General features: G+C 39.3%; 1 protein-coding gene across 3 annotated transcripts in view; it reads right to left on the bottom strand.

The window, feature by feature from the left end:
* The window catches only part of MDM1 (Mdm1 nuclear protein), a 1,807,772-nt gene that overhangs the window by 1,119,714 nt on the left and 674,361 nt on the right, over positions 1-13,697 (bottom strand). For 2 of the 3 annotated variants that reach the window (XM_044062890.1, XM_044062892.1), the window contains one exon: positions 8,537-8,670. In XM_044062890.1, coding sequence (XP_043918825.1) covers positions 8,537-8,670 — 134 coding nt within the window. The remainder of the gene's footprint in view (positions 1-8,536; positions 8,671-13,697) is intronic. The other variant, XM_044062891.1, reaches the window with a different exon arrangement.

Below are 13,697 nucleotides of genomic sequence, written 5' to 3'. Positions count from 1 at the left end.
TAAAACTCATAGCAGAGGGTCAGAAAGACGATCACTTTCTTATGTTTTACGATACAATGTTTTTATACAGACTCTGTATAGTTTGTGGAAATGAGTCATTGTATATGCTTAGTTTATTTATTTAATAAGGTGTGTATCCATAAACGGGAGTGACTAACAGGAATTATCAGTAAAATGTTTTGTTCATTACTTACGCCATTCTATTCACCTGGGCTGTGCCTGCAAATAGTCTACTACCCCGGTAAACTTCTTCTTCTCTTTCGGCTGTTCCCATTAGGGTCGCCACAATGGATCATCTGTTTTCATTTCTTCCTGTCCTCTGCATCTTGCTCTGTCACACCAACCACCTGCATGTCCTCTCTCACCACAATCATAAACCTTATCTTAGGCCTTCCTCTTTTCCTCTTACCTGGCAGCTCCATCGTTAGCATCCTTTTCCCAATATACCCAGCATCCCTCCTCAGCACATGTCCAAACCAATACAATCTCGCCTCTCTGACTTTGTCTCCAAACCGTCAAACCCGAGCTGACCCTCTAATATATTGATTCCTAATCCTGTCCATCCTTGTCACACCCAGTGCAAATCTTAACATCTTTAACTCTGCCACTTCCATCTCTGACTCCTGCTTTTTTTGTCAATGCCACCGTCTCCAACCCATACAACATACCTGATCTCACTAACCTCTTGTAGACCTTCCCTTTCACTCTTACTGGTACCAGTCTGTTACAAATCACTCCTGACACTCTTCTCCACCCATTTACCCTGCCTGTACTCTCTTCTTCACCTCTCTTCCACATTCACCATTACCCTGAACTGCTGATCCCAAGTACTTAAACTCATCCACCTTCACCAGCTCTACTCCCTACATCCTCACCACTCCTCTATCCTCTCTCTCATTCACACACTTACATTCTGTCTTAGCCCTGCTGACCTTCATTCCTCTCCTCTCCAGAGCATATCTCCACCTCTACAGGGTCTCCTTCAGATCACAATGTCATCTATAAACATCATAGTCCATGGGGCCTCCTGTCTGATCTCGTCTGTCAACCTGTCCATCACCACTACAAATAAGAAAGGGCTCAGAGCTGATCCTTGATGTAATCCCACCTCCACCTTAAATGCATCTGTCACTCCCACTGCAGACTTCACCACTGTCACACTACCCTCGTACATATCCTGTACCACTCTAACATACTTCTCTGCCACTCCTGACTTCCTCATACAATATCACAACTCCTCTCTAGGCACCCTATCATATGCTTTCTCCAAGTCCACAAAGACACAATGCAACTCCTTCTGACCTTCTCTGTATTTCTATATCAACACTCTCAGAGCAAACATCACATCTGTAGTGCTCTTTCCTGGCACGAAACCATACTGCTGATCACTAATCATCACCTCCTGTCTTAACCTGGCTTCCCCTACTCTTTCCCATAACTTCAAGCTGTGACTGATCAGTTTCATCCCTCTGTAGTTACTACAGCTCTACAGATCGCTCTTATTCTTAAAAATAGGTACCAAAGCACTTTTTCTCCACTCCTCAGGCATCCTCTGATTTTCCAAGATTTCATTAAACAATCTGGTTAAAAACTCCACTGCCATTTCTCCTAAGCACCTCCATGCTTCTACTGGTATGCCATCTGAACCAACAGCCTTTCCATTCTTTATCCTCTTCATAGCTGTCCTTACTTCCTCCTTGCTAATCTGTTTCACTTCCTGATTCACTATCCTCACATCATCCAACCTTCTCTCTCTCATTCTCTTCATTCACCAGCTCCTCAAAGTATTCTTTCCATCTGCTCAACACACTCTCCTCCCCTGTGAGTATGTTTCCCTCACTATCCTTTATCACCCTTACCTTCTGCACATCTTTCCCAGCTCGGTCCCTCTGTCTAGCCAATCATTACAGGTCCTTTTCTCCCTCTTTAGTGTCCAACCTTCCATACAACTCTCCATATGCCTTATCCTTAGCCGTCGCTACCTCTCTCTTTGCCATGCTCCTCATCTCCTTATACTCCTGTCTACTTTCTTTATCTCTCTGACAATCCCACTTCTTCTTCACCAGCCTCTTCCTCTGTATACTCTCCTGTACTTCCTCATTCCACCACCAGGTCTCCTTGTCCTCCTTCCTTTGTCCAGATGTCACACCAAGCACCTTTCTAGCTGTCTCCCTTACCATCGCTACTGTAGTTACCCAGCCATTCGGTAACTCTTCACTTCCCCCCACTGCCTGTTTTAACTCTTCCCTGAACTTCACCTCACAATCACTCTTTTTTCAACTTCCACCATTTGATCCTTGGCACTGCTCTCACACTTGTCCTCCTCTTCTTTATCACCAACGTCATCCTACAGACCACCATTCTATGCTGCCTAACTACACTTTCCCCTGTCACCACTTTACAGTCTCCAATCCCCTTCAGACTGGCCTTCCTGCATAGGATATAATCCACCTGTGTGCATCTTCCTCTACTCTTCTATGTCATCCTATGCTCCTACCTCTTCTTAAAATACCCCGGTAAACAAATATAAATAAAGAAATAAATAAAATCTAAGAAAAACAAGACACAATTTGAGGGTCAAAATCATATCACTATACCTAAATCTTAGCAGCTGAATGGTATGGTAGTAATAAGTTAACCAGGTAGGCCCAATAGATACAGAGTCTCTTTTCAGGGGTGGCCCAGTAGCAAGATCTGGTTAACTCATTAACACCTATGTGGTATGGAATGTTGCACCTCTTACAGCCTAAACACATCCTTGCATTCCAGACCATTTTCTAAAAAATCAACTTAAAAAGGCTTTTCACTCCTGGACATCATAAATTAACAAACTGATATTTTATTAATAACTCCTTGCTCCTTCTAATCCTGTCTATCCTAAGCTGGTACATCACATTGTTAAAGTCAGACCCAAGAAAGGTTTGGATACCATAAGGAGCTATGGGTGTTAACTGGAAGTATACAAAGAAGGCACTATAGGCTTGACTGAGTTAAATCACTTGCTAAAAGTCACAGGGAAGCTGTGAAAATCAAACGCAGGGCAGCTGCATAGCAGTATATTGTCTTAAAATTCAGTGAAAAAATGTCAGCCATTTACATGTTAGTGTAGAAGAAAGTGTCACTTCAGTAATACAAGGCAACCCATTCCAATCCCACCACAGAAATTTGTAATTTTTATTATAAAATGTGTATTAAATTTGCTACATTACTTGTGCCACATGTTTAGGTCAACACAACAAATAAACTGGATGTTACCAGTTACTAAGAAATGTGACATGCTTTATTAGAAAACTGCACTGTTGCAGTACTTTTTTCAGACTACTGTTACTATTAAAAGAAGAGTGGCACAGAGAAATATTGCAGTGACTAAGTGAAGTGCACATATATATTGACATATATTTATTTTGATGTATTAAGATATATAGTAATATACAGATATACATACATATACATTTCTAAGTGGCCCATATTATAAAAGATAGTATTTGCCACACTACATATACCTTTAAAAGTTAATTATAACTACAATTAACTACGTTAATTGAATAACTGGCACCTTTAGATGTGTATTTAAGAGCTCATCTTAATGGAGAACGTAGATTCTGAAGTCCAGTAATCTATGGACGAAAGCGCGCTCAATCTAACAGTTTACATGTAAGACGGGCTGGTGGTGTTGGTTGTTTGCTGCTAATTTAAGCTAAACTAAGGAACGGATTACCGGTGTTGGTTGATGGTTCAATTGTGGACTATTTCTTGTTTTAACTGTTTTACTATTCCATAATAAATTTATTTGCAACATTATCGGTGGAGGAAATATTCTTTGACTTCGGAGGAAATCCCTTTATTGTGCGGGAAAGCGGACTGTTTCTGTTTGTGAAAAATAAAGTATGCCCAATACATATAGCTGGAGTGAAACCCTTTCCCTATTTCATGCACTACTTCTTCAGTACCTGATTTATGTGAAATTGAAGTATAGAGAGTAGCCCAGTAGAATTTAGTATGCCATTCTACATTACAAATTTTAGATAGATAGCTGGTGTTTCTAATATAGGACTGTTATTTAACAACAACGAGCTTCAAAAGACTACAGAAACATACACCGGTTTTAGACATAACTCTTGTCTTTTCTGACACAGTGGGATGACTAGGTGTCTTTTTCACATTTCTGTGACTTTTAAGTAATGCAAAAAAGTAGGGATCGGTAGGGCACTGCACACACAGACTTTTTTTTAAATCATACTCTTCAAGAAGTCAGCCTGATACTCCTGTCCAACAAATCCCATAACTTACAAATATGTTACCCTCCAGGAAACCTGAATAAAATTGTGTAAACATCTGGATAGAATAATTTATGACAAACAGTAACTTATTCATGCTTAATCATGATGACAATACTACAACATTTATCAGCTTATTCCACATTGTAACTGTTACATATCTTTGATGCTTTCCACTACTCATAACGTACACTGTAAAGAAATTTAGCTCCACCCCAAAAATGGGCATTTTTCACATGTATGTTAACAATTTTTACTCAAAGATATAAATAGTTGATGGTTTTCTAGGTAGCATAAAATACTTTTATCTGATCAAGTAAACATGGATAACATTTTATATCCTGCATTTCTTACCTGATTTTCAAATTCAAAATCAAGAGTAAATCACAACTATATATCCTCAAGATGTCGAAGTTTCATCACAATTATCATCAAATGATAGCATTTTCTGTATCCAGCTCCGCAGTATTTTGTTAATGAAAAAGTACTTAAATGTAGGGCTAGATTCCAAAAGAGTTGCTCTCATTGTAAGTCTGCCCTGATTCCCAAAGACTTGCACTCAGTTCATAGGTTCATAGATTTCATGGGTGTTTACCAGGCTAATAATCACAAGAGCCTTTTTAAGCCTAGCCATGCATCCCAAATCTCTGACAAGTTCTGGTACCCTTGACAAATGTAAGCAGAAGCTTGGGAGATGAAATATTTACAAGTAGAGTCCATTACAGACACAGGTGCCAAGCCAGGAATGAATGTCCTGTTCTCCATCCAATTGTCGAAGTTGCACTTAATTGGGTTAGGAAGGAACTTTGTTACTTTACAAGGATGGGGAGCCTGTTCCAGAGAAGGGGTAGTCTCTGGGATACATACCTGTCTCTCCAGTAGAGCCTATTTATATCACAGACAAGGTTTAAGTCTTTAGAATGGGTAAATTTGGTGCTGCTTGTTTTGTGGATATACAGGAGGTCCATCAGAGTGAGGTCTGACAATACCCTGTATGCCAGGCATAGATCTCCCCTGAACAGCCTGTAGGAGACAAAATATAGGAATAGGGCCTTGAGGTGGTCTGCATACGATATTTTACTTACACTCTGTATTCTTTTAGTGAGGAACCTCTGTGGACATTCCAGTTGTTGGATACGCTTGGTTACGTATATACTAAAGAGGGCATTGTACTAAATGATAGGTCTGATGAATGCCAAATACAGTGGAGCAATGCCTTCCTTGGACCTAAATGCCACACCTTTGTTTATAAGTTGCGCAACATAAAATGGTTTCCTCACTACTGTAGACATGTAATGGTCAAAGGCTAGATTACTGTATGTGTGTCCCTAAATCACTGACTATTGGGTCAACTGTAAGGGGTGTGTTGTCAATATAATAGTTACGAGGGGTGGATGACTTCCCAAAGGATACTATTATGCATTTCTTGGAATTTAGTTTTAGTCCACGACTCTGACACTTTTTTTTAAATTTCTCCAAGTCTTTTGGGTTTCTTTTGGTTTAGTCCCTGGCTCTGACACCAGTGTAAGTGACTTACATAGATGTAAGGCTGATTTATAAACAAACCTGCACTGGTAGCCAGAGTCCAAAAGATCTGATATCAGTGTAAGTGGCCACTTTCACTAATAGCAAGTCTTTTAGAATTGGGCCTATAGTTTCCTAAAAAAATGGAATAGATCAAGAGAGTTACATCATACATAACTGGGCAGATTTATATCATATTATCAAGTTTTCGGAAACTTGAAATTTATATAGTCAAGACCATATGATCAGGTTTCTGAAACTTCAAATTTAAAAAAAAAATCTACATTTTTGCAGGAGGGGTAAGCCCACCCTGCACCCCCCACTCCACCTGAAAGTTATATATATACCAACTCAGAGATTGCATTACAGTGGGGAAAAGGGTAAATTCACGGATCCCCACTATACCATAATATACACAGAATTGTTTCAACGAGGAATTTACCCTTTTTCTCATTGTAGTGTGATCTCAGAGTTGGAATATAAAATTCACAAGGGCTATGGAGGTGTAGGTGGGGGCTTGCCCCACTGCAAAAAGGTACATTTTTTTTTTTTAGTTCAAGTTTTCGGGAACTTGATCATATGGTCTCGACCATATGAATTCTGAGTTTCCAAAAAACCCATAATATGATATAAATCCAACTGGGCACTGTTTTGTCATAAATTTTGATCCCTTACTGAAAAAACAAAAACAGCCAAGTTAATGGCAGACAACTTGCAACATTCATTCAATAATGTCTTCTGTGTGGCTGCTTTGGGTTATGGCATTCTAATATATTTAGAGTTTCTTGTAATTCAGAGCATTGAACATTTTGAGAACTGTCCTCAGAAAATGAGAAACTGTCCTGAGAAGTCCCAAAATTTCAGCTAGCAGAAGAATTTACCACCAATACTCATTGTTGACCGAAAAATAAATTATCACCCCTCACTACTGCTCTAACCATAGCATCAGCACAATCAAAATGACTGCAGGCCACAAGAAAGCCCAAATGTGAAAGCTAGTAAGTGGTTTTAAGCACTTCCTCCTTGAAATCAGACTCAAAGTGGCAAAAAGCTGTTCCAGTACCTGATTTGCTAGTGAGGAATTAAACTACCATAAATAAGAAACAGCTGACAGATCAGAACTGAGAAACAGCAGAGGAAATAACCTTATGTTCACCCTATTCAATGCCTTAAACTTTGCATCAGGTGCTAAAATGCTAAGGTACGGCTTTCTTTGAAACCTATGCTGGTTAACACAGATTACAAAGGAGTTGGCCACAGGCCACAACAATGCTGGTCAATGCAGATTACAAAGTAGCTGATCACAGGCTGAAAAGACAGAATCTCACTTCAACCAGATGGAGGCTTGTTGAGGCTTCTGCCTTTTTGGGAGCACAGGGACTGGCATCAACATGCTTCCTAGCAACAGAGATCACCCTAAAGTACAGATTCTATGGATGGGAAGATCCAGGATAGTCTTCTCAACAAGATTTTTCTGGAAGGAAGACAGGTGAACACAGGTCAAAAGATAAAGAACTTTATCATTCTCAAAGCCCCCCCCCCCCAAGAAGGACTCCTAATGGGGAGCTGTTTCTATCTTTGAAATAAGGTCCTCCTGCCCTATGTGTCCTCAATGCCAAGAACACAGAAGATGAGGATTACCGTCGTCAAACCCCTGCCTTCCATGCTGTATGGCCCCGTGTTTACGAGAAATTCATAGTGTTAAGCGACTGAAAGGCATGGTCCTCGCCTTGGGAAATAGGGTACTGGTGCTTGGGAACATATTTGACAAAGGAAGAACAAGGAATTGAAAGGCCTGAACATAACCCTAAGTTGGTGCAAATCCATTATACCTGAGGGTGCATTCCCACAAGCATGACATATTGATTTTCCTAAGCATCAAGCACATGAATTTTTACATGATGATCTTCAGGTTCAAAAAGGTCAATGAGTAAAACGGTCACACAGGAAAAAACACAAAAAGAAAAATCTAGCAAAGCTAGACTTTCCACTGTCTGATACCTTAAACCTCTTTTATCAGAGACAACATGTGATATATGCAAATTGCCCTTTAAGGATATCAGGTTCAGCTAAATGGCAGTTCTGAATGTTCATGACTTTTTCTTTCACTTTTAAATCTATTTATGGACAATTTCAGGCCAATGAAGGCAAACCCTCAAGTTGTGGGCATGCATGTTTCTGCCTTCTTATGGCATCATCAGCACAGCATAACTTGAATGTTTGACTTTTGGAAACACAGGGTTGTCGTACCCGACTGATATCCATAAACATTAGGGTGTCTACAAAATATCCCAACTAACAAACTAAAACAATGAGTGAAAAGGTCCCAACAACCCTGTGTTTCCAAAAGTTTCTTTTTGTGTTTTTTAACCAACAGGTTCAAAGGTCAATTAACAGGAAAAAATGCAGGGTGCAGAGGCTGAGAATGCTTTCTGTATGTTGTCAGTAGAACACATGCCAACAAGCACAGGAAAAAAATGAGACGCAGGGGGCTGAAAATGTTTTCTCTGTCTTGGTAGGAAGCATATATGCCAACAAACTCGGAAAGAGAAAATACAGCAGAGCTGCAAATCACAGAATAGGAAATTTCAGTAGTTTACTCTCAATATCAGACCACACAAATTCAAATGCATATACCTTCAGGACGTTCCTGGTTACTGATCAGCTATCAAAGTTCACAAGAAAACTACTAGCAAATTGTATCACTTATTGCGTTCCAAAATGCTACAGCATACCCATGACGTTTACGTGGAGACCCCGGTGAGTGGCGATTCTGAGATTTCAGTATATGGTTCTCATCGGGCTGTTCATTCTCCTGCAGCTCTTTCCTCACTGGCACATCCAATGACAATTTCTCCTTCATCTTCTTCTAAACAAAATGGGATTTTGTAAAATAAGATTAGATATTACTTAGATTTCACAGAAATAAAAAAAAAAATTTTCTTTTTATTTTGAGGATGCAAAGTTGCAGTGGTAAGGATGTAAGGACTTAACAAAAGTATAATCACTCCCTACTTCAAATGCGGGGGAACATTACTTCCACATCTTCAAATAAATGTAACCTAATAGGACTTTGTATCAGTACTGCAGAAAATACCCCCTCCATTTGTTACAAGTTACACATTAAGATCTATGCTCATCACGTTACATTTCTGGAAGTAGATACAGATATGCATCTATATCACCCATTCAATCACTCCATATACATGTGAGTGGACAAAACCATAGGTGTCATTTATCAGCCACAATAGAACTACAGCAGTAAAACACTAAAATGTTGGTGCTTTCTGGCATAGATGGATAAAGTACAAATTATGTCCCAGAAAACTTGAGTTTGAATAGCGGTTCTGGAGTTGGAAAAGCCAGATGGTGACGTAGAAGTGAGCAGCCAGGCCTAGTTTTCCTGTCCTGCAGGAGTGATGGTCTGGTTAGAAGAAAATAAAGACTTGCAAGTGCTAAAGTTGCAGCTAATATCCAATGACAGACATGGTTTACCAAACTAGAGTGTGGGGACATGTATCTGTGTGTGTGTGTTTGTGTGTGTGTGTGTGTGTGTGTGTGTGTGTGTGTGTGTGTGTGTGTGTGTGTGTGTGTGTGTGTGTGTGTGTGTGTGGATGGTAGTACTCACAGGGACCTCATATCAGACAGCAGGAGTGGGGGTTAGGGCCTTAGCAGAAATGCCCTCATCACTCATATTATTGATCAAAACAAGTGCAAAACTTCTCCATGGCTAACTGAACAATGGCCCCTCTAGATAGCTCTTCCCTAAACCACATAGTCCCCTGAGTAGCAGGGAAGCAAATTAACTCAAGGCTAATAAAAAGAGGGCTGACTGTCAGCTGGCATGGAGAAAAATCCCCTGAAAAACTATTTTGTGCTACAAGATATTTATAAGGGTACTGTACTCTTGTCAGAAAATATACTGCGAATGAAGAAGAAAATTGTGGATATTAAGATATGGAGAGTTGAGCTGCAATTGTTTTCTCAAATGATTAATTCAGAGAGGATAAAAAAGAGATGGTGCACAATAATAAACTCTGTATTTCTCCCATCTCACATAGCTACTCCACTTATCACCTCGAACAAATGTTTACTTCTCGTTGTCCCCTCCCTCCCTTCCTCTTCTCTTTCTCCTATCCACTGTTTGAATATTCCTCTAACATTTGCTTTATGAGTAATAAACTCACTCATTTATAAAATGGCAACACTTTTCAGTGCTACATGATACTGTATTTATCTTGTTTCACTGATGGTAAATATGTGTTATTCTGTCATATTTTTATTAATAATCATATTAATCTATGTATTTACAGTACTTTGTAATATAATGTCACTTTTCACCTATGTATATGTATCTTCTGTTCTTACATTTGTGGAGGTTTTCTACCCTGGCAACCGGTGAAAATGGATACACTTTCCAAATAACCAAATGTCAATAAACATAAATAATAGGCAGTCAGAATAAAACTCAGGTAAACTGGTTACAATACATTCATATAACATTAGTAGGATAAGCTTAGATTAATGTGTGAATGTATGCTAACTAGCAAAAACAGTAATGTGAAAAAACAGCACTACTGAGACATAGAAATGAATACAGAATATTACTTACAGTGCAGAAAAAAATAGTTTATACTAACATAAAAGTCAGGACACTTCTACAAAGTACAAGTAAAGATAAAAACAAATAGTAAAAGCAGCAATTGTTGCCATTCAAACTGAGGCTCAGAATGGAAAGGTAAAGTGTCTTACTGCCAGTAACAATACTGTTGTATAAACTCAGAGGAAGAAATATATCAACAAGAAGACACCAAACTGAGGACTAGAAAGTTTATTTAGGGTAAGAGGTAATGATTACATTAATTCCATGTGGGTCACTTTAGCTGGAAAGAAAGGCAAGCTATTCCCTAACCTTAATCATAAAAACAGGGAGGGTAGGTAGTCGAAATATCCAATGGGGTACATTACAGCAGGCAGAGTGAGCAGAGAAAGACAACACCCTATACTTGGGAGTTAAGCAAGTAATTAGAGATTTGAAGAATGTTTGTGATAAGGCAAGATCAGAGGAAGGCTCTAGCTGGAAGTAGAATAAATACATTGACTTTTAGTGATGAAGACTGACTAACGTTCAGAATCTTATAGTAAGGGGAATGAGTGTGCAGTTGTTCCTGTCAATAATGGCAAATAATCAGCCATGAGAAAAACCTTACAATGCTGTTCCTTTTTGGGGACATGCATCATGAATTGACAAACGTAGTTCATTAATGACTGTTTTTGTGTTAGACTGGGCCAACAGTTGGGAACCTGTAATCCAATAAAGTAAAAAGGGCATTATTACCAAAGGTGCAATGGTTTTGTGGTGAGGAACTGTAAGACATGATAGCCAAAATTCCCATGATTTTGTTTTGAACAGTGTCAACTTGACTACTGAAGTACAAAGAGAAACATACTGGCGCATTATCTGTAGTGCATTTCCAGCAGGAGATGTGAAAGACCAGCCAGGTTCAACCAAGGTAATCTCAAATCTAGTACCAAATAAAATGGCCTTTTACCCACATTTGTATTACTTGTTTAGCCTCAAGTGAGGAGAGGGCAATCAGGTCCTTCTCAAGGTGGGTTCCGATGTTTTTTGCCGAGGCCTCCAAACAGGTGATGGCCATGTCCTCGGTAATATGTCCTGGGTACTGGCTGCAAAACTCATGTTCATGAAAATGGTATGTAAAATTGGTCCAAGAGCTGCATTTTGGGGGAGCCCTCTTAGCAGAGTAAAACAGCTGTAGATGCATATTCAAATGGACCAGATGTTTAAGTAACTAGCAAGCCAATCTATGCAAGAAGTCCTCGCAGCTTGTGGTAGTAAATCTTTTCTCAGAAGAAGATGGCACATGGAATCAAATGCTGGTATTAACGAAGAAGGCACCTGCACATGCACCCCTTTTCCATGTTTGAGTAAATGTTTTTAGACAAACAGGATAGCTTTAAGGGTACCATGCTGTTGTCTGAAAGAGAAGAAAACAGCAACAGGGCACAAGCTGAAGAAGGCAATACCTGTGGATGACCTTGCAGTGTATATATAATTAAGGTTTTCCAGATATCTAAAAGACAGAAAAATATTTATGATGCAAGAAGGATAGTCAATAAAGGTGTCAGACACCTTCAACAATTTGGGGTGAAGACTGTTGATGTATGGTAAACCATGGGAAGGGACACACCTAAGCAGTTTAATTTTTCTGTGGTTGTGGTGAAGAATGTGAAACTGTCAAGGTATGCTATTTTAAGTAAAACATCAAGCCATCAGTACAGAGTAGAAATAAATCTACTAACCAATGAAAGAACTAGAATTGTTAAAGGTTGTCATCCAGACTGAGGTGCAAAATGGAAAGGTTAAATGGCTGACTGCTAATAACAGTACAATGTGACAAACTTTGCAATCTTGTGTGGGTTCCTAGGATTTGTACAAGTCAGCTGGAAGATCAATATTAGAGTCTGCAGTGTAAGATGAGCCAAAGATCAAGTCACTACATCTGGGATGGGAAAAGTGTCAGGTGGAGGTGTTTTTGTCTGTAAACAGATCAGTTTCCCTCTTGAAGTTTTTAGGATTCCTGAAGGAGAAAATGTGCATCTCCCATAGCAATGTAGTCATAGATGAATTACATAGATGTCTGCCCTCCTTACAGAGGGAGGTGTATGCTGTCCAGTCTTGCTTGCTGCCCAAAATCTATAACCATCAGAATTCTGGGTCTATATTATGTGATTGAAGAATCTCTAACTCATAATAATCGACACACATACAGAGAACACTGTAAACTATGAATGGCGACGTCCTCAAATTTTTTCCTCGGGGGAAAAAATTCACGTGGCCGGAAAATAAAAAAACTTTAAAACACTAATCAAGTGGGGGGCTTTGCCCCCCCACACACACACACCACCCTAACTAAATATACCAATTCCGAGATCACTCTACATTAAAGGGCAATTCCCAATAATGACCAACTAAAATTTTCCCTGAGGAAAAAATTTGAGGACGTGGCTATTTACGGTTTACAGCATTCGCTGTATATGTATCGATTATGTGTTCGAAGAAGAGATTCTTCGATCACATAATATAGACCCCAGATTTCTCACTTTGTTTAAGCTGTTGAAATATTTTGGGGATAAATCAGTGGAAAGACAGATACATAAAATGCAGAGTGTACAGATGGAAATGGGTTTCTTGAAGGAGCTGGAGTACATTCAGAAATTCTAAGAGGACATGACTGCAACTACACTGATATGAGACAGAAAACAAGTCAGTATGAGTTAGTTGTGCTAGAAAAAGAGGTTTCATACTCTGACAGAACATTCTGTATGACAGTGACAGTCAAACAATTTAGATTTTCTTGCAGAAAAGTTGGTTATAATAGGGAAGTGGTCACTCATATGCAAGTCCTGAAGGATTTGGGTAGAAAGTTGCTTGCTGCATTCATCAGTATTCAAACAAGAATGTTATGATTGCCAGTCTTAAGGTTGGATTGGGTAGGGGAAGTATTCGTTTGCTGCAAACTATATCTTCAGAATCATGTGCCCAGGGCAGAATGTGTTTTTTTACTCCAAAGTACATTAAAGTCTTCCAGAAGAATGGTGTTCTGACCTCTGATACCAGAACACATTGAACTAAGTGGACATTTTGTGTAGAGAAAGGAGGAGAGATGTAACAGGCAACAACGTTATACTTTAGGTGCTTACCTATCACAAACTCATACTATACCCAGAAACTCATACTATACCCACAAACTCATACTATACCCAGGCTGGTTCATGCTTAGACTTGACGGGCAAAAATTGAAAGGGCCTATACACAAACCGTTTGTCATTTAAGAGGTACTGTACCTCCTTTATTCTCCTGTCAGACCAGTA

Source organism: Protopterus annectens, chromosome 2.part1 (assembly GCF_019279795.1).
Source record: "Protopterus annectens isolate FY-2018-M chromosome 2.part1, PAN1.0, whole genome shotgun sequence".
In the NCBI taxonomy this organism is placed as follows: domain Eukaryota; kingdom Metazoa; phylum Chordata; order Ceratodontiformes; family Protopteridae; genus Protopterus; species Protopterus annectens.
Note: the sequence above shows the minus strand (reverse complement) of the source record. Positions and strands in the feature narration are given on the sequence as shown.